Source organism: Convolutriloba macropyga, unplaced genomic scaffold (genome assembly GCF_964194025.1).
Source record: "Convolutriloba macropyga unplaced genomic scaffold, txConMacr16.3 SCAFFOLD_810, whole genome shotgun sequence".
In the NCBI taxonomy this organism is placed as follows: Eukaryota; Metazoa; Xenacoelomorpha; order Acoela; family Convolutidae; genus Convolutriloba; species Convolutriloba macropyga.
In genome coordinates this window covers 42,175-61,880 of record NW_027451345.1, presented here as the reverse complement: position 1 = coordinate 61,880, position 19,706 = coordinate 42,175, and the positions used below count along the sequence as shown (strand labels likewise).

General features: G+C 35.8%; 1 protein-coding gene across 1 annotated transcript in view; it reads right to left on the bottom strand.

Annotated features, from left to right (window-relative positions):
- Positions 1-312: 312 nt before the first annotated feature.
- The window catches only part of LOC142356592 (uncharacterized), a gene marked incomplete at its 3' end in the record, with an annotated part of 60,870 nt that continues 41,476 nt past the window's right edge, over positions 313-19,706 (bottom strand). The window contains exons 5-7 of the mRNA XM_075408456.1: positions 941-1,047; positions 471-544; positions 313-352 (exon numbers count right to left, since the gene is read on the bottom strand). Of these exons, the coding sequence (XP_075264571.1) occupies positions 313-352; positions 471-544; positions 941-1,047 (221 nt within the window). The remainder of the gene's footprint in view (positions 353-470; positions 545-940; positions 1,048-19,706) is intronic.

Below are 19,706 nucleotides of genomic sequence, written 5' to 3'. Positions count from 1 at the left end.
AATTTGACAGGAAATTAAGACCAAAGGAAAAGTACTTCAGGATATTGCTTCGATCTAAGTAGTGGTTCAGCTGTTGTTAGTTGAACAACAAACGTTTTTGCTCTTAAACTGCATTTCATAAGGGAGTTTGTAGAAAAAGAAGAGCCAGAATTGAAATACTTGCATACTGCCCTCATGATTGCAGATTCTTTTACAAAGAAGTTAGGGAAAACAAACAAATATAGTTTTGTGAGTCTCTCCTAGGTGACACCCAGACTGAAAGGTGCGGTGGAAGAAGTCCTTATATCAAGAGACAGCTTATCAGGTACTAACCGATATTAGCTCTTGTAGGAGATGACCACTCGTGTAATCCCTGAAAGATTAGAAATGAACGAATCCATCCGTACATTAACATTTGGAATCTACTTTAGAATTTTTGGAATCAATTTTAAAATGTATGGAAATTGAGGAAAAGGATGAATAGTACTCACGGGTTGCTCTCCATTTTGGAAGAGAGTCGATTCCGTCTCTGGATCTCCTCGATTCTCTTCGAGACCTCTTTCAGCTGAAACATCAATATTCCGCCATAATGTATGTATGAAAATTTATCAGAAAATGGTCAATGTAGGACGTTTTATCTTTCATACTGAGAGCACAAAACCTCTCATTAGCTGGTCAAAAATTTGATTGGGAAAAAGTTTTTGGCGCAGGACTTGCACAACCACGGCCAACGCTCATTTTAATTTTAAAATATAGACAACTTAGAATCACAATACGGTGTGTAATTACGGTGTAGCCTCGCCCCGGGAGCCCTGAACGGTGTCGTTCGTTACCAAGAACCGCAATATATGGAGCAAATTTGTGAATGAATTCTGATGGCCACAAATTTATGAGAATTTCGTTCAAAGAATAAGCAGTACAATCTGAACAAAAATTTGAAATGTTCACGGTTTTATATTACCTCGTACTTCTGTTTGCGGAACTTGACTTTCAGGTCGTATTTCTCCTCTTCAACTGTCTTCAGTCTTTCGTACAATTCAGTCGCTATCCTCGTCAGCTTCTCCCTCCCTGAAGCATCAGTCAATGAAATGTGAAAAGTTAGTCTAACTGGTTTTCATAAACATAAAATAAAATCCAAACTATGGCAACTGTCGCTCCATGCTCTGTGTGAGAACACTCTTTTGATCTAGTTGCTAAAACGTAGGTTATCACGCGGCACTTTTATAGAACCTATTTTACGGTCATAGTCTCGCGATAGCTTTATGGATGTTTATCAGAGGTAGATCTTTGGTTTCTGTCGTACGCGAGTGAATTTGCGTACTTGTTCTTGAGTCGCGAGTTGTGTTTATGTTCTATGTCCTACTTGCGCGGCGAGTGCGCTTTACAGAATTTCCAAATGAATTCGCTTAGCGAATCGCGTACAGACTAGTGTCTACTTTACTCGGATTACAAAGACAGTTTGCGTAGAATAAATTAAATTGGGCAACTGTACTCGAGAAGCAAAATAAAGAGAATGAAAGAATAACTCAACTGTTATTCCAGAAGTCAAATAAAGTGTGAACAATGTTTTCCCGTTGTGGGAAATTGGTAGCAACAGACATGCATGTGAAGTAATAATGATTTATACACATGCCCCTCAGGAATGGGTACACTGATTAAATTAAGTACATCGTATGATAAGTTTACTGCACTAAATTATGATGTACGACATTTCTCCCGCTTTCAAAATTAAAATTGCATGAAATAAAATTTTAATAACAATATGAATAATAATAATACTTATTCACCGGTTAAATACTATCAACAATATATTTACTGGTTATCATAGCTAGTCATAATTAATAATAAATCAGTTTTCACATGTCCTCTTCGTCAATAATCAGTTCATTTGAAGTGCTATGATCAGCTGGCCGAATACGGGGGTCCGTCGGAGACACCTGTCCAATGATGGGCGAAGGAAAGTCGTTGCGAATCGGTTCAACTTGAGTAGCAGTGTCCACAATGGTTTGTATCACTGAGGGCTGAATCGATTCTATGTCACCCACTCGACGCTTCCTACGGGTTGGAGCAAAGTTCGGGGGACACGAATTAGTGGACTCACCCGAGGAGTCGTCTTTATCGTAACCATAATATTTGGGGCTTTTTCGAGTTCGTTTAGTGGATCGTGTAAGAGTATCAGCGAAAGATGTTGTTGGAGCAGGATGAGGTGGTTCAATTGTTTCTGGCTGCGTGTTTGTAGGCGGGGGTGCAATAAGCACTTCTTCCGTTATAATTTGCTGATCGGGAGCAGCCTCTGGAATTACGGGTAGTACTTGCGGGGCGAAATTATCTGGAACTTTTGGCATACGTACTCGCATTGCGCGAGCAATGTTAGATTTGTTCGAAGATACGCCACTGCCAGTCTCCCGTTTTCGATGTTTCATTTTCCTGTCTCCTTTCTGGATGCGGGTACACTCTTTGGTATGGCTGAGTATCTTGGCTTCCGTTGTCTTTTCATGCGTGCGGGGTCCCCTGCGGTTGATGTACTCCGTCAACTTAGTCTTTCGTTCCTCACGAGTGCCAAATTTTGCAATATCACTATTGCGTACAGTGACTTCCACCTTACCCGGCTCGCGAATGACCGAAGTGTATTGGTCGGTCTTTTGGACAACCGATCCTGGTGCCAACACCTCATACAATCCGTCTAGGTTCTTCTTGGATCGCTTGTGGAGGTGCTTCTTTCTGGCAATATTGAGTTGGACCGCGTGTTCTTTCAATGGGAGTGGACGGTGTGCATGCGTGGTACGAAGGAAGCGTGATTCGTTATCTGTGGCTTGTCGTTCGCGATTAGTAGCATCCTTAGTCGCCTTGCACATATTGCGCTCAACTTCATCATCACTCCGGATGTTTCCCCAATGTTCTTCCGGCAGCAATTCGTTGGGTGTTACAGTTTCTTCATCTAAATAATGATTCAAAATTTTTTCATAACTGAGGTCAGATGATTTAGGTTGAGTGCTTATATTACTAAGTGGTGTATTGGCCGTACGCCCGAAGTGAGATTCGAATGGCGAAAGCTTAGTTGTTTTATGTTTGCATATGCGAAGCTGGTATATAATTGATTTTAATGCTGCTTTAATGGTGAACCTATTTAGTTCTTTGTGTGCGTCTTTATTACATGCCAAGCGTTGTTTAATTGTACCAATTAATCGTTCCACTAAACCTATTGCACGATGATCATTTGCCGGAGCTGGTATTGATGTGATATTGTTTTTTGTACAAAAATTTTTTACTTGGTTACCTATAAGACAACGGGCTTGATCTATTCTTAAGGAACGAGGAACTCCATGAATTTGTATATAATTATCTAAAAATTTTATGACATTCGGGGCATTTGCATTATCAACTAATTCCGCAGAAGGATATTTTCAAAATCTATCGATGCATGTTAAAATATATATTTCATGTTCTTTTTCGTTATTAATGGGCCCTGCAAAGTCTATTTGTATTTCTTGGTTGGGAACTATACATGGTGTATGTGCTTTAAATTGTTTTGCGGGAATAACAGATTTTAAATTTTTACCAATAGCAGTGCAAGATTTGCACTCTATTGCTTTGACTAGCAAATCGCGATTCATATATGGCCACCAGCAGTGCTGGGCCATACATATCATCCCCCAGCTACCCGGGTGACTGGCATGGAGGTCGTCAATGAGGGCCTCTTTTAGTGCATTGGGGATTGCCACCTTCTCGTCCATGCAGACACACCCGCCTGTCACGTGAATGTCCCGACAATAACTGTGAAGGTATGGGTTGAGGGCCTTCAGTCTTTCTTCGTCCCCCCGAATTATGCAGTCTCGCACTTCTTTTAAGACTGCATCCTTACTTGTCAGTGACGCAATGAGGCCTTTGCTGAAAACTTTCCCCACCACTCGTTCGAACGACATTACTTGGGGGCTATCCGTTAGCGGGGTACTTAGGTTGGAGTGTGATGAATATCTGCGAGGCGTGCTCGTTGTCGCATTGTCAGTGAATGACACGCGAGGCGAAGCTCTAGTAGATCGAGTTGAGAGAGATTTTCCCTTGAGAGAAGATGCTTGTTGACTCATTGTTGATGAGGTTGTTGTTTTTCCAATTAAATTGATTGACGAAAAGGAAGGCAACTGAATTTCAGATTGAGTTTGGGCAAAAAGCACTTGATTTTTGTTTACCAATTGGGCACGTGAGTTATTTAAAGTATTTGAGTGTGGCTTACTAAAAAAAGGTAGGAATTTGAGGCTGATTTTTGATTGACAAGTGAGAATGACTTAAAGGAGTAAATTTGGATGTATTTTGGTGAGCGAGTGACGCTTTTCTTGTATTTACTAGTCTTTGAGACTCAATTTGTACTGGATTAGTTGTATATGGTAGACTATGTGACGCATATTTGGAATGATTTGGGTATTTAGTAACTCGCGTTGCAAAAGAGTCATCTAAGGAATGCATTTTAGTCTTTTGAGTAAATAGTAGAGGATTATGCCAGGCGGGTGTTAATTTGTTAAAAGACTTGCGTACTCGCGATGCGAGATTAGGGGTGGTATCAATTAAACTAGAAGTGTTAACTTTTGGGGGAGTATATGTGTTAGCGAGTACGAAATTGTTTTGACTGAAATGTACTCGCTGATCATGTACACTAGTACAATTAATACCATTAGTGGAAAGAATAAATGTATGTTGCATTTGATCCGCGAATGAATTATTTTTATGAGCTAAATGGACGTCTCGAGCGTGTGTGCTGTACATATGTTTAGATTTGAAAGGGTTAATATTAGAATTGTGTTTTTGCGATGCGAGATTTGAATTATTATTTGTTTGGCGAACATGCTGAGCGGGATTCATGCCTAAATTGAAAGTTTGTATGGATGAGAATTTTAGACTATTAATTCGCGGAGCGAAATTTGATTTAACGTTTGTTAAGCGTACCCGCTGAGCGGGTTTTATATCTGGAGTAGAAGATTGTTTTGAATAGTATTTTGAACTATTGTTTTGCAAAGCGAGTGAATTAGAAATGTCAGATTGAGGATTTTGAGTTTCATAATCAATGGTTAAAACTTGTTCTGTAATGTTGGTGGAATTTTTATGTTCTCTATCAAAATCAATATATAATTTATGAAGTGAATTAGCTGTGAGATTGTGTTTTTGTTGAAGTAATTGAGCATCAGTATGTATACTCGATAATGTTGCAACTAGAAATTCTTCGTCATATTTAGAAACACTTTTTGCTGGTTGATATGGGTTACGGGATATGTAATCAACTAGGCCCATTTTTGCGCCGGGTAAATGCTTTATTGAGAATTGATAAGGTAAGAGACGGTCAACCCACCGTGCTAACCTACTATTATAACTTTTATTTGAACGATGCTCTTTTAAAATGGAAAGTAATGCGCGGTGGTCAGTTATAACAGTAAATTCTTTTCCATATAAATAGTTTTTAAAATATTCTATCGACCACACTACCCCAAGAAGTTCTAATTCGTTAATGCTATAACGTTCTTCACTGTTGTTTAAAAATCGGGATGTAAAAGATATCGGTTTCCGACCATCAACTGTTAGCTGTTCTAGTGCTGCTCCCAAACCAGAACGTGAAGCATCACATTTGATTCGCGTTTCAAATTGGGGGTTATAATGCATGTTTTCGGTATGATTTGCTATGCGAGTTTTAATTGCATTAAAATGTAATGTGTGAGTGTCAGTCCAGACAAATTTAGTGGATTTACGAAGTAGGGGTCTTAAAGGATGGCAGAGTTGAGCTAAATTGGGAATAAATTTGCTAATATAGTGGACTGAGCCGAGAAATGAGCGTAATTTTTTGAGTGTATTAGGAGGTTGTAATGATATAATGGATGATGTTTTGGATTCGAGTGGCGAGATTCCAGATTGAGTTATATTATATCCTAACCCTGAAATTTGTTGTTTTGCAAAATGGCATTTCGGAAGATTGATACGGAGGCTGTCTGCATCTAACTTTCGAAGACAATCCAGTACGAGTTTAAAGTGATCATCTTCTGAACCTTTACTAACAATTAAAATATAATCTAGGAAACAGAATGTGTTTTTAAGTCCAATCAGGGTGTAGTCCATTGCCTTCTGAAACTCGGCAGGCATGTCAGTAAGACCGTAGAATCCTGTTTTGAATCGGTATGCGCCTGTCATGTCACCACTGATAATATTAAAATTACAATGATTAGCAGTTTCAGGGTGTAAATTTAGTTGGCTGTAAGCATATTTAAGATCAATAGTAGAGAAATATATTTGCTCCGCGGGTTCTGTTTTGTAGTTTGTAATTATTTGTGATATCGAATCTATGAGTGTTTCAATATTTGGCATTTGATATTTGTTCTTATGATTTGCTTTGTTAAGAGTTTTAGAATCAAGTGCTAATTTTATGGTTTGATCTCGTTTGACTGTGATTACAATAGGTGAAACAAAATATTGGTCAGAACAGTTATTCAATTTTTCTATATGTCCCTCTGCAAGAAGTTTTTTAATTTCAGTATTTACTCGTTCTTGTAAGTTGATGGGTACTTTTCTACCCTTTTGATGTTTTGGCTGGAAATGACGATGAAATTTGGATTTTACAATGTGTATTTTTGAACGACCAGTACGTGTTATAAATTGAGGGAATTGTTGTGCGATGCGTGTTTTGAATGGACATTGTGATGTGATAGTGTTGACCATACTACCTTCCGGTTTTGGGGTTTGATTTACTGAAATTCCAAGAGCGTCAAATAGATCTCTTCCCACTAGTGGTTTTAGTCCATCACGAACTACAACAAATTCAGCTTCTTCAAGTCGCCATCCATTGCTCGCACTTGGTGCCTGTATCATACCTATCACGTTTATAGGTTCATTGGAGAATGTTTTGAGTTCCTGGGGAGGCGCTGTCATCAACCATCGAGCAAGGGGAGAATTATCCACAATTTCCGAAGCAAGGGACTCAGGCAAAATACTGCATACACTGCCGGAGTCGATGAGAAGTCCAACATGGTTGTTACCAATTTGTAGGATAGTGTTCTTTGGTTCAATCTGAATTGCGGCACTTGCAATGCTGGCGACCATATTGTCATCTGAGCTGTCTTAATCCGATTCGCATTGCGGGTTAAAGTTCATATTTTGTATGGCATTTACTGTTTGGTCAGTTGTAGTTTCTTCAACAGAGTTAACATTAGAACGATTAGGTTTGTTTGATGATGATTTTGGTTTTCTGCATACTCGGGAAAATTGGTTTTGAAGGCCACAATTGTTGCAAGTCTTGCCTCTCGCAATGCATTTGACTCTATGGTTAGTTGACCAAGTTAGGCCACAATTCCTGCATAGTTGGTTTGGTGATCGAGTAAAGCTTGATGTATTTGGTCTCTGATTTGGTGGTCGAAATGTTCGTTGAGGGGTTATTGCATTGACTTGCGGAGCAGATTGCGAGTTTGTAATTTGTAGCTGGTTTCTTTGGCCTAATTCCATATTTATGGCCAAACGTAATGCTTGGGCTGGTTCTAAGGTTTCTCGCAGCAATTCTCGTTGAATTTCTGGATCTAACATATTTATAATAAATAAGTCTCTAATGAGGGTGTCTTCCTGGCTTCCGAGCTCAAAATTTTCAGAAAGTTCTTTCAATTTCCCGAAAAAATGTTCGATAGACTCTCTTCTTGTCTGTTTCGTGGTGAGAAGAACATATCTGTCGAATGTAATGTTGCGCTGACGAATAAATGCTGTTTCCTTGATTGTCCAAAGTTCTGCTGTTGAGAGACTGTCCATCTTGAGGTGTGGGTTTTGACTACAGACAATTCGACGTCCTTCAGTGCCCAAGCTGAGGTATAGCATTGACACAGTTTTTCGATCGGCTTGCGCCCATGGCTTGTCTCCACACATTATTCCTATTTCCAGTTGTCTCTGACATCGGTTTTCCCAATTCATTTTTGATTGAGCGTTTCTCGCCAATCTTTCCCGCTCCGATTGTGCCGATGATCCTGTTATCGTAACCTCATAGATCGGTTCAAGTGGTAGTTGTACTGTTTCAGGTTTTGGTTCCAATAAAGTGTCTATTGTGATATTTTCCCTTGGAAGAAGCGCTAACTTGGCCTGCATCTGCCACTTTTCCCATTTCAGTGGCGGGTCTACACTTGGTTTATCCCAAAATGGCTCAATGCCAAGTGGAGTTCGTTTTTGAGCTGCTGACTGCGCCATGTCGTACGCGAGTGAATTTGCGTACTTGTTCTTGAGTCGCGAGTTGTGTTTATGTTCTATGTCCTACTTGCGCGGCGATTGCGCTTTACAGAATTTCCAAATGAATTCGCTTAGCGAATCGCGTACAGACTAGTGTCTACTTTACTCGGATTACAAAGACAGTTTGTGTAGAATAAATTAAATTGGGCAACTGTACTCGAGAAGCAAAATAAAGAGAATGAAAGAATAACTCAACTGTTATTCCAGAAGTCAAATAAAGTGTGAACAATGTTTTCCCGTTGTGGGAAATTGGTAGCAACAGACATGCATGTGAAGTAATAATGATTTATACACATGCCCCTCAGGAATGGGTACACTGATTAAATTAAGTACATCGTATGATAAGTTTACTGCACTAAATTATGATGTACGACAATTTCCTTTATATGAAAAGCTCCGTATTTGGATATATCGTTAATAAACCAGAATTCAGCTTTTTCCGTCTGTACCTTGGACTTTTTTTAGAAATTGCTGGCAAAAAACACAAAAATTCTCTATGAAGCTCATAAGGATGACTCATGATCCCCTTCTAAATATAGGTTGTAGAATGAACTGAAGCTGACGGGAGCACAAAACTAAAACAAAAAGAGAATTTCTAAAAATTAAAAGTTAGTTGATTTTTGAAAACATTATGCATAATTATGAGATTATGACATGCTTAAGAATTAAGAACCTATTTTAGCGCAAAAAATGTAAGAAGATAGCGTCATTAAGTAGATTTTATGTGCGAACAGAGATGAATGAATGCAGAGTGCCATCTTATTATATTCACAACAAGATGGCTCATACGAGTCTGAGCGTAGCAGATTATGTTCCAACACACCACTCAAGGTTGCAAAATAACTTTTAAATTCTGTCCGAGAAACCGGTGGGAGTAACCGAAAGCTACTTATATACATTGGATAAATTTTCTTAAACACATTCTAGAAAGACATGTGTAGTACAATATGAAAGACAACGACACAGACAAACCTTAGGAACACACACCACACACGTTACAACCACACACACACACACGCACACACACACACACACACAAACACAAAAGCCAACACCGAAAAAAATTCAAAACTTTCTTTTTGGTAACTGATATTTACGCAAAATTCGTCACCATTCTTTTCAACTTTTTTGTTTTTCAAATCTAAATAAGTGTGATCTTATTGGTATCAATAAATTTCGTACTTAACTTTGAAATGAAACTAATTGAAACTTTTTCAAAAATCTTGTCATTTTTGATGTTGCATAACGGGATGATTATACTTGAAAATCTTGCGGATGTCTTACCAGTGACATCCAATAAACACAGTTCCGGTTTCGAACATAAATAAAAGCGCAATTTGTAGCAAATATAAGTATATTTTCTAATTTTTTTAATATATGTTTCTATGCAATTTGCATCTTTTGATATCTAACATTTAGAGGAACCAGCAAATCTGACTTTTTTTCTCGTTCTCTCTTAAACACAAATACCATAAACATGACATATACTCACACACATACACGGACAGGAGCGCAAGCATACAAACAAACACAAACATACCAATAAAAACACTGACAAAAATGAACTTTTTTGATTTTTTAAACGCCTTTTTTCGTCTTTTCGCAAGATTCCTGACCGTTTATTTCAGTCGTATTTGTTCCATCTGGAAATTTATGGGTGAACTTCTGGAGGCAATTTTATCAGTCATCGTAAAATTTACACCAAAAGTGAAATGAAATATTTCCAAAATTTTTCTCGTTTTTGATGTCTCAAGAGCATAATGGGACAATTTTTTTAAAAAATCTCTCAAACGTGTTAACATCAAGACTTATTAAACACGTTTTTGGTTTATGAAGTATTAAAAAAACGTGTAGCAATTTTTAAAATAATTTTTTAATAATTTCAAGATTTCTGACAGTTTTTGCACTCTGCCTCTACTTGTGTCTAACATGAGTGAGCCTTAAAGACTATCCACAAAAGTTTTTATTTAGAGGGAGAGTTAAGTAATTGTTTAAAAAAATTTTTTCGGACACTCTCACATTTTGGAGTATTTTTAAAGAAAAAAAACCTTATTTTTTCCATCATTTGAAAACATCTTCGTTTCAGAAAGAAAAAGCGGTTTTGTTTTTCATTTTACAGAAAATCCCGAAGATTGGATATGACCAGTTTGAAGGGTGGTCCCAAATTACAAAAAGCGTAAAGATTAATATTTTTCCAATCTCCAAAAAAGATCATTTTAATAAGTTTTTCAACCGGACGATCCATAAATAAAGAAGAGAGTTTGAGAAAGAAAAAGCGGTTCTGTTTTTCATTTTACAGAAATGCCCGACGATTGGAAATGATCAGTTCGAAGGGCAGTCCCAACTTACAGAAAGGGTAAAATTTAATGTTTTTCCAATTTTCAAAAAAGATCATTTTATTAAGTTTTTCAACCGGAAGATACATAAATTCTCTAACTCTCAACATTCTCTTTGTTGGCTTACACTAGAAGAGGTTAGATTGAACAATGTGTTCTGTCAACACAAGAAATACAAATAATAAAGATCGGAAATTTTTGTTTTTAAATCTTCAATTTTTTCATTCACGAATTTGGAGGAGTTGATGTTCAGTTCATTAAAGCGGTCTTTTCTACGTCTCGGCTGTTTTGAAAATTTCTAAACGGCTAGATTGTATCAAATAATAAAAACTTTTAGCAAGAAAATTTCATACTCTAAATTTCAAACTTTGATTTAAAACTTTGAACTTAAACAAAATTAATGTTCTTTTCTAATTTTAATTCTATACTTTTTCACACTAATTATTTCTATTTTGAGAGCTCTAAATCGCTTGAAATCTACTTTTGCAAACCATCTTATCGATACAGTATGCCATTGGTTCTCACATGAGTTTTTAGTCGGAGGAATACATTGAGACGGGTAAAGAAGATGTTTTAAACAAAATTTTGAGAAAAATAAAATAAATATATATTTTCGAAATTTTTGGTCAAATATTTAACTCTTTAATTTTTAGGCCTGAAAAAGTAAAGACCAACTCGTGAAAATCAAAACTCCATTTAACCTTAATAAATTTAATTTTTTTAAAAATTTCTCCGTTTAATTTTATCTTAAAGTTCAACGCAATTTGCCTGCGTTGAACTTTGTGATAAAAGTGAAACTTTGAGTGCAGAAAAAAGCCCTTATCGCATATATATTCCCCCCTTTTGAAAAAATGCTGAAACCATAAAACTATGAAGAACAAAAATCTTGCAATTAAACAAAAAGCTCATAGACAGTAACAAGTTAAACAAGTGCACAAAAAGTTCTGGCTGAGGGCAGTTTTGTTGAAAAGAAATCAGATGTGGTCAAAATTATTTCGAAAAAATACAGTTTTTTAAATTGAAAAGAGGAAAAAAATCAAGTTGAAAACAGAACGAACACTAAAACGGATTAGTTTGTTTTCAAGTCTACCATTTTTCCGTACTCGACAAAAGGCAAACGTTGATGAGATGGAGCAAGTAGGTAAATATCATCACTTAATTTTGGCACTTGGGACTGGCATCCGCTGTGCTTCGCACAGGAAGTGTTGCAACCTATCAATTAACCATTTTTATCATATGAGTATTTGAGGTACGTTATGAAAGGCGAGCGGGCAAGAACAATGAGTATTAATTTGATAAATACAAGTGCTGTTTTTAAATTACTTTATACGTTCTACCTTTAACAGATGTTACATTCAAAAAATGTTGCAATCTAAATTCCTTCAAGCAACCACGATGTCAAAAAAGCCCGGGTCAATAACTTTGAAATCTAAATGTTCTGAGTGATATTAAGGAAGTAGAAAGAAATGATGAAAATTTGAGTTAACATTTTTAAACTGTACAAACCGAATATTCCATGTGCAAGATAAAGGCAGCAACAGACAGTCTGGCAATTTTAGAGATGGTTTCCTAACCTCTTTTTCGAAACTCAACATCTGGCAAAATATTGTGAAAGATAAAAATTCTTTTTACTTTTTAATATCTATCCATAACAGAGGCATCGAAAACAACAACTTGTATCGCTTCTTAAAAAAACTAAAAGCCCTCAGTTTTAGGGGAACTTATCATTTATAATTTTAATGTGCAATTTGGCACTTTTTCAGTGGATGTTTCGAGAGCACTTTTGAATTCACTACGCGATGTTGCTTTTGCATTTTTGTGTCGAAAGTTTTGTGCCGACCGATTTGAAAACGATGTCAGTCTATGTGCAGCTTAAGTTGACTCATAGTTCAGAGCTACCTCAGGTCGGGATGAATTAAAAGGGTTCAGACACAGCTATAATAATGAAAGCCCATTGTTAGCATGCTATGATAGTAACGATGCGATGACTGAATTTCGGTGAAATTAATATCAGAAGTGCTTTTTTATTACTTGGTTGTGCTCCCCAGTCAAAATCATCTGACCATGAGGCTGGCTGGCAATCATAGTTTTATTTCAGAAATTTTTTTCAGAATTAAATGGATCGTTCACAATAGTTCATTTTCGAAATAAGCAACAAAAAGACGGCTCGTCAAGTCTGTCTGTGGCACAGGAAGTTGCAACAAGTCAACGAAAGGAGAAAAAAACAAATGAATTAGGCCACTACTGTAAAAGTTGCATCCAGGAAAAAAGATTTTTAATTATCTGAATCCAAAGAGTAATCTTAAATCCCCTTAACAAAAAGTTTTTTTTGACACCTCCGATCGAACAGCAAAGGAAACCAACTCAGCACTTTTGTTTTGTCAATGTGTCATTAAAAAATCCCCTGTCGCACAAATAATTCAATAAGATTAACATAAACCCGCGGTGAGAAAAACTTGTGAAGCTGTTGCCAAACTTGCTCGGTGCACAAAAACTTATGATATTTCCTGCTATTTTGGGGGAGAGGGATAAAACTTGTTAAAATTTCACAGTTTTCTAGAGTTATTAAAAAACTTGCAGATATTTTGCATTTTCTTGTGGTCCATTAAGTTGAATTTAAAGTTTCAAAATTCTGAAACCCATTTTTAGTCGGAAACACTATTCATGGGACTATTCATCAAAAAGACTGTTGATATTTTTTAGCAGATCAGAGATTAAGTGGCGCCTTAAACAGTATCCCAGAACCCGAAGTTGATGAATTCAAAAAATCTGATGACATAATTATCTGCCTTCAATCAACGACTTCGAATTGACATGTAATGCAAAACAAATAGCTTGAACACTACGACAGGCAGTTGGAACGAACTGAAAATTTCATTTTGATTGAACTGACATACAACGCCTTTTGAAGCACATTTTCTTGAACGGCAAGATACTTGCTACTGTGTCTTGTTTCTGTTAATCCTCTCTTGATTGTACAGTTTCAACTTAAATTTGGCTGGTAAAAGAGAATTGAATTTGATATTCTCAATCTTTCATTCTGAAGGAAAAGTTCCAAAAATTGGAAATTTTGTCTCAAGCTTATATTAAATTGCCTTTAGTGGCATTAACGAAGCCTAGCATAATTTGGGTTTTCGTGTTATTGAAGCCAATTAGGAAACAATAATCACTTAATTGAGTTATATAAGATTATTCAAAATTAATTTACATTCCGAGGTCTCCCTTATTAAGAAGACTCGCTAGAACAAAAAAAATTGCGGTATTTTAACCAAAAGTTTAGTGAACAACTTCTATTCAACCGACTTGGGAAATTCGCCTTAAAACTTGAGCTAGTAACCAAAACTTAACAGAAAATTGATTGTTTTAACCTAGAATTATTTTTTCATTACTTCAACATTTTTGTTTCAATCTTATTACGTATATCTTCACTTCTTTTCATGATTTCATTATTCCGACCATCAACTTAAAACTTTTACCATATCTGTTGCTCCGAAGTCACATTTTGAACAGTTTTTGACGTCGGTTTCTTAAATTTGAAGCTTGTCAACTTTTTCATTGTTGTTATACAATTCTTTTTATCTGCCGTTTTTTTCTGCTTTTTTTGAGGAGAATTACACTTGTGTGGAATTCTATCAGAATTTTTAGATATAATTATAAAGATAGTAAAAAGAGTGCTGCCAAAAGGCCTGTGTTCTGTTGCGAAGAATTTTCTCCTCTCCAACTCGTTATTTTTAATTCTGAAATATTTTCGGTTGCGCAATGTTTCGTTTTTGGGAAACTGAAGACACTTGATTTTCATTTACCTCTAGTTTCCATTGTTATTCAAATTTTAATTTTCTTTAATTGGAGTCCTTGGTTAAGGTAAAAGAAAAAAGAAGAAAACATATTTCAAATTCCATTTTAAACATTTTTGTCGGAACATTTTTGTCGTTAGCCTATGATGCGTTCTTGTAGCATAAAATATAATCTTTAATTATCTGAATCCAAAAAGTAATCTTAAATGTTCCCCTTAACCACAACGAAAAGTCTATTTAACACCTCGGATCGAACAACAAAGGAAAACAACTCAGCACTATTGTTTGGTTAATTTGTCATTAGAAAAACCTCTGTCACACAAAAATTCAATAAGATATACTTAAACACGCGTTGAGAAAAATTTTCACCCGCGGTGAAGTTTTTGCTAAACTTGCTCCGTGGGCGAAAACTTATTATGTTTCCAGTTAAAAATTGTTAAAATTTCACAATTTTCCGGTGTTTTTGAAAAACATGTAAAAATTCTGCAATTTCTTGGGGTCCATTAAGTTGATTTTAAAGTTTAAGAACTCTTAAACCCTTTTTTAGTCGAAAAGAGAATTCATGGGACTATTCATTGAAAAGACTGTTGATGTTTTTGAGCAAATCAGAGATTAAGTGGCGCCTTAAACAGTATCCCAGACGCTGAAGTTTGTGAAATCAAAGATTCTGACGACTTAGTTATCTACCTCCAAAAGAGATTTAACTTTGATATTCTCAATCTTTCATTCTGAAGGAACAAGCTCCTAAAACATGAAACAAAGCTTTTATTTAATTGCTCTTACTAGTTTTAACGAAGCCTAGCCTTATTTGGATTTTCGTGTTATTGAAGCCAATAAAGAAACAATAATCAGTTAATTGAATTATATAAAATTATTCAAAACTAAATTACATTCCGATGTCTCCCCTATTAAGAAGAACTGCTAGAATCAAACGAAAACCCGTCTCCAATATTAGAGTAACTCTAATACGTCCAATAGGCCAATAACACAAACAATGGCAAAAAGATTTGAATAGTTATACAAAAAGACAAAAATTCACAACTTTTTCTGTTAAATTTACCAAACACCATTACATACTCTTCAAAAAGACTATAACACAAATTTTCTAAAATCAAACCAGATGTACATGAATTATGACGGACCTTAAGTAAAGCAGTTTTTATTTTTAAAGAAGCCAAAACAACTTGTTTTTGGTGGGTGGAGGTAGCGTGTGCATGTGTTAGTGTTTGTAAGAAGTATACTAAAAGGCACGTATATTCAAGGGGGGACGTCCCCCCCCGTCGTGACGAATCGTGCGCCACATTTTGAAAAATTTTGTCTCTCAATTTTGCCGGAAGGACAAACACTTGTAAATTTTTCTCATATTTGTGGGGGACAAAAATGTCAATTTCGCGCGGTGAGAAAAACATATGAAATTATTGCCAGACTTGCTCGGCGGGCGAAAAAAATTATGATATTTTCAGCTGTTTTGGGCGGGGGATAAAACTGGATTTTAAAGTTAAAAAATTTTTACACCCTTTTTAATCATGGTATTTCGAAAACATATAACTGACTTACTTTTCTTTATTTCAATCTCTTGAAAAGTTTTATCTGAAATCTATATCGACAGTAAAACGAAATGAAGTCAAGTTTTGGTGGTTTTGAGCCAACATCTGGTATTCATTTGACAATTTTATTGACCATATGTTATCCCAGATTAGGGAGTGTGGGCAGATTAGAAAACCGATAAAACTTAAAATAAAGTGCCAGGCGCCAGATTGAGATTTATTGTGTCTGGTATGAAATTTGCAGCGTCAGATGTGAAAAGATTGCAATTTTGCAGAGATTAAGGAAGAAATATACGTATGAAATAAATGCTCATAATTGTATGAAAGTTTCCAAAAAAAGTACTCAATAAGTGTTTGAAAGTATGTGGTGAAGCGATTCAGATACCACGTTTAAATGACGAGAAAGTTAAAAGTCAAAATTAAAATTCTGCATTTTAAAAGTAAAAATTAGGGAGTGTGTGAAAAGAATGAAACTTTGCAGAGGATAATATAACGGCTGCTTTCCTATCAAAGTCAAGGAAAACTCTACACCGCCCAGTTCGTTTCAGCGGTTTCAAATCTGTACGGATATTGTGTTTTTGCAGTTAACTTTTGTGAATTGTATTATCCGCTATACTGTAGATTACCGTTGCATTACTTGTTGCTCAATTACTCCTGCTAACTAATCGCTCAGCTTTGCTGAATAATAAACTTGTTTCGCTCAGAATAGCAAAATAATTCAAATTGAAACATTCAATTTTTTGTTGAGTTTTCGTTAATAACTCAAGTTACAATTCGAAATTGCAAAATCCCCTATGTTCAGCTCTAGGTAACTGTCCTAGCTACTGATTGGGGCAAATAATTTCCGTCTCCGATTTCTTAAAATTTTCGGAGAGTTTTTCCCGATAATCAAAAATTTCAAATGTAACCAAATTCGCACTTTGTGCTTCTCAGCGCACTCAATTGCTCAATAACGCTATCAGTGAACTACACTAGGCTTCGTTAGAGCCAGTAAGAGAAACTGACTTTATGCTTTGCACAAAGTTTCTCTTACTTAGGAACTTCGTTCCTCAGAAAGAAGGTTTTGAGAATATCAAAGTTAATTCTCTTTTCACAAGTCAAAGTAAAGTTAAGACTGTACAATCACTAATATGACACGATAACAAGTAATTTACCGCTCAAGAAAGTGTGCTTCAATACGCACTGTATGTGAGTTTAACAAGACAAAATTAACGAGTTTCAACTGATTTTTCGTAGTTTTTCAAGCTCCTTTTATGCTGCTAGTCACGTGGATTTACATGTCAAATTCAACTGTTGATTGGTTGTAGATAATAATGTCGACAGAATGTGAACACTTTTCTATAACGTCACTTCTTCAGTGTAAATTTGATGTCATGGGAAATTTGTTAACCATGTAGAAGTTTTGTCGAATATTGTATCAATAACAGGTTGATTCGCAATCCAATCGCAAAGAATCTGATGCAATTTTGTTGAGTCGTAGTATTGTTTTGCTGGTGGTTGAAGTAGTTCGAGTTTGAGTTATAGTTTGACTTCATGAACGACGATTGTGTACTAATAATATTTGCTAAATGAACAAAATGACCAAATCCGTTTGGCTTCAATAGAATGTAGCATTAAATTTCGCTTGTCACGCTATTCTAGCTTTAAGGCTTGAAATGACCTTGAAGTGCTATTCAATTTGGTTACTGAGTTATTAAGCTCAGCCGCAATAAATAAGGAAGTAATAAACGCATAAAATGGAAGAAATAAATGCTCAGAACTATATGAAATGTTCCAAAACAGTACTCAGAAAGTGTTTGAAAGTGTGCGGTGTAGCAATTCAGATACCACGTTTAAATGACGAGAGAGTTAAAAATCGAGAAAAAAAAATTGCTAATTAAGAGTAAAAATTGTTATTTTTGGACAATTTTATGCAAAATACTTCCACTAAAAGCAATTCATTATGCACAAATTGTTTTGCATTGTGAATGACAACAAGCGCAGACCGGTAAGTTGTGTATCACAAGGTGTTTGAGGAAAAATGCAAATGTGATCACGTAATATAATGTAAAACTTGGGGAAAATTATTAGAATGACAAAATTTTAATAGACAAAAATTGATATCCGACTGAACGATAGTGCATAACTCAGGCAAAAACATAGTATGAGCAGACTATTTCCCTTATAAATATAAAAAACACTAACTTCTCTTTTTTGTGATAGAAACTCTACTTTATTTACTTTAATAAAGAGTTTTCCTGTTCGGTTTTTGTTCTCCTTTTAATTTCATAGCACTAACACTAATTATAGCTGTATATCTACAGTGCTTGTCTATTTTTATCTAAGCTGGATTTATTTTGCCGAACTCTGATTGGTTGAAAGCTGACTGAAGATTAATTTTAGAATGGCGCATGTGACAAAATATGTTTTTGGTTTTTTTTGTTTGGCAGGTTTTGGTCTCCTCTCTGATTTGTCAGTCGAGTTTAAGCTTTATTAACGTTTCGCACATTTTTGAACGCTTGTTGTTTTATTATCAAAGACAAGGTGTGGTCTCTTTCATTACCTTAAGCATTTCAGTGGGGTTGTTTCCACCTCTCTCTCTGATTGGTCAGTCGAGTTTAAGCTTCATTGCCGTCTTGCACATGTTTGAACACGTGTTGTTTTATTATCAAAAGAAAGGTGTGGTCTCTTTTATTACCATAGGCAATTCAGTGTGGTCACCTTAGCTTCTCGTATTGGTCAGTCAAGTTCAAACTCTATTACTGTCTCGCACATGTTTGAACACGTGTTGTTTTATTATCAAAAGAAAGGTCTGGTCTCTTTTATTATCATAGGCAATTCAGTGTGGTCACCTTAGCTTCTCTTATTGGTCAGTCAAGTTCAAACTCTATTACTGTCTCGCACATGTTTGAACACGTGTTGTCTTATTATCAGAGACAAGGTGTGGTTTCTTTTATTACAATAAGCAATTCAGTATGGTCGTCTCTGCCTCTCTGATTGTTCAGTCAAGTTTAAGATTTATTATCGTCTTGGACATGTTTGAAATGTGTTGTTTTATTTTCAAAGACAAGGTGTGGTCTTTTTTATTACCATAAGCAATTCAGTGTGGTCGCCTTAGCTTCCCTGATTGGTCAGTAAAGTTTAAGCTTTATTACCGTCGTGCACATGTTTGAACACATATTGTTGTATTATCAAAGACAAGGTGTGGACACAAGTTTTAGTTTGTGTTTAAAAAGAAATTAGTATGTCGTCGTCTCAAATTAACGTGATTTCTATCACGATATTGAATGTTCAAAAGAATGTGCATTCTGTTTACTGGGTATAAATAAAAAAAAGCAGTGGAAGCAAAAATTTTAAGTGGAACAGTGTGCGTTGAGATGAAAAGGAGAAAGAAATGTAAGGCTGTATAACACGGAACAAAAGATACTAACAAAGTAATATCCACCCTAGATCTCAGAAACAAAAGAAACAATGTCTTTGATTGAAATTTAGAAGTTGATATCAAGTTTTCGTTTCTTTGGCAAAGGCTCACTGGTGGCGTCTCAAGTCTGCTGCTGTCAATTATGGAAACTTTTGCTACTTCGGGAATTGAGGGAGTTGGCGTTGAATCTGGTAGAGGAGAATTTGGCTGATTTGTAAGGTCTGGACTTTCCGGGCTGGTTGGACTCCGCCAAAAACTATCGATATTTTCTAGGTCCCTCCAATAGCCCTCCTGATTTTCGTATAGAAGAATATCTTTGATATCAAAGTCAAAAAGAATTTTCCTAACATTTTCATATATCGTCTCTGTATTGAACACAAATTTTTTCACGTAGCCAGTAACATGTTTGATTGTG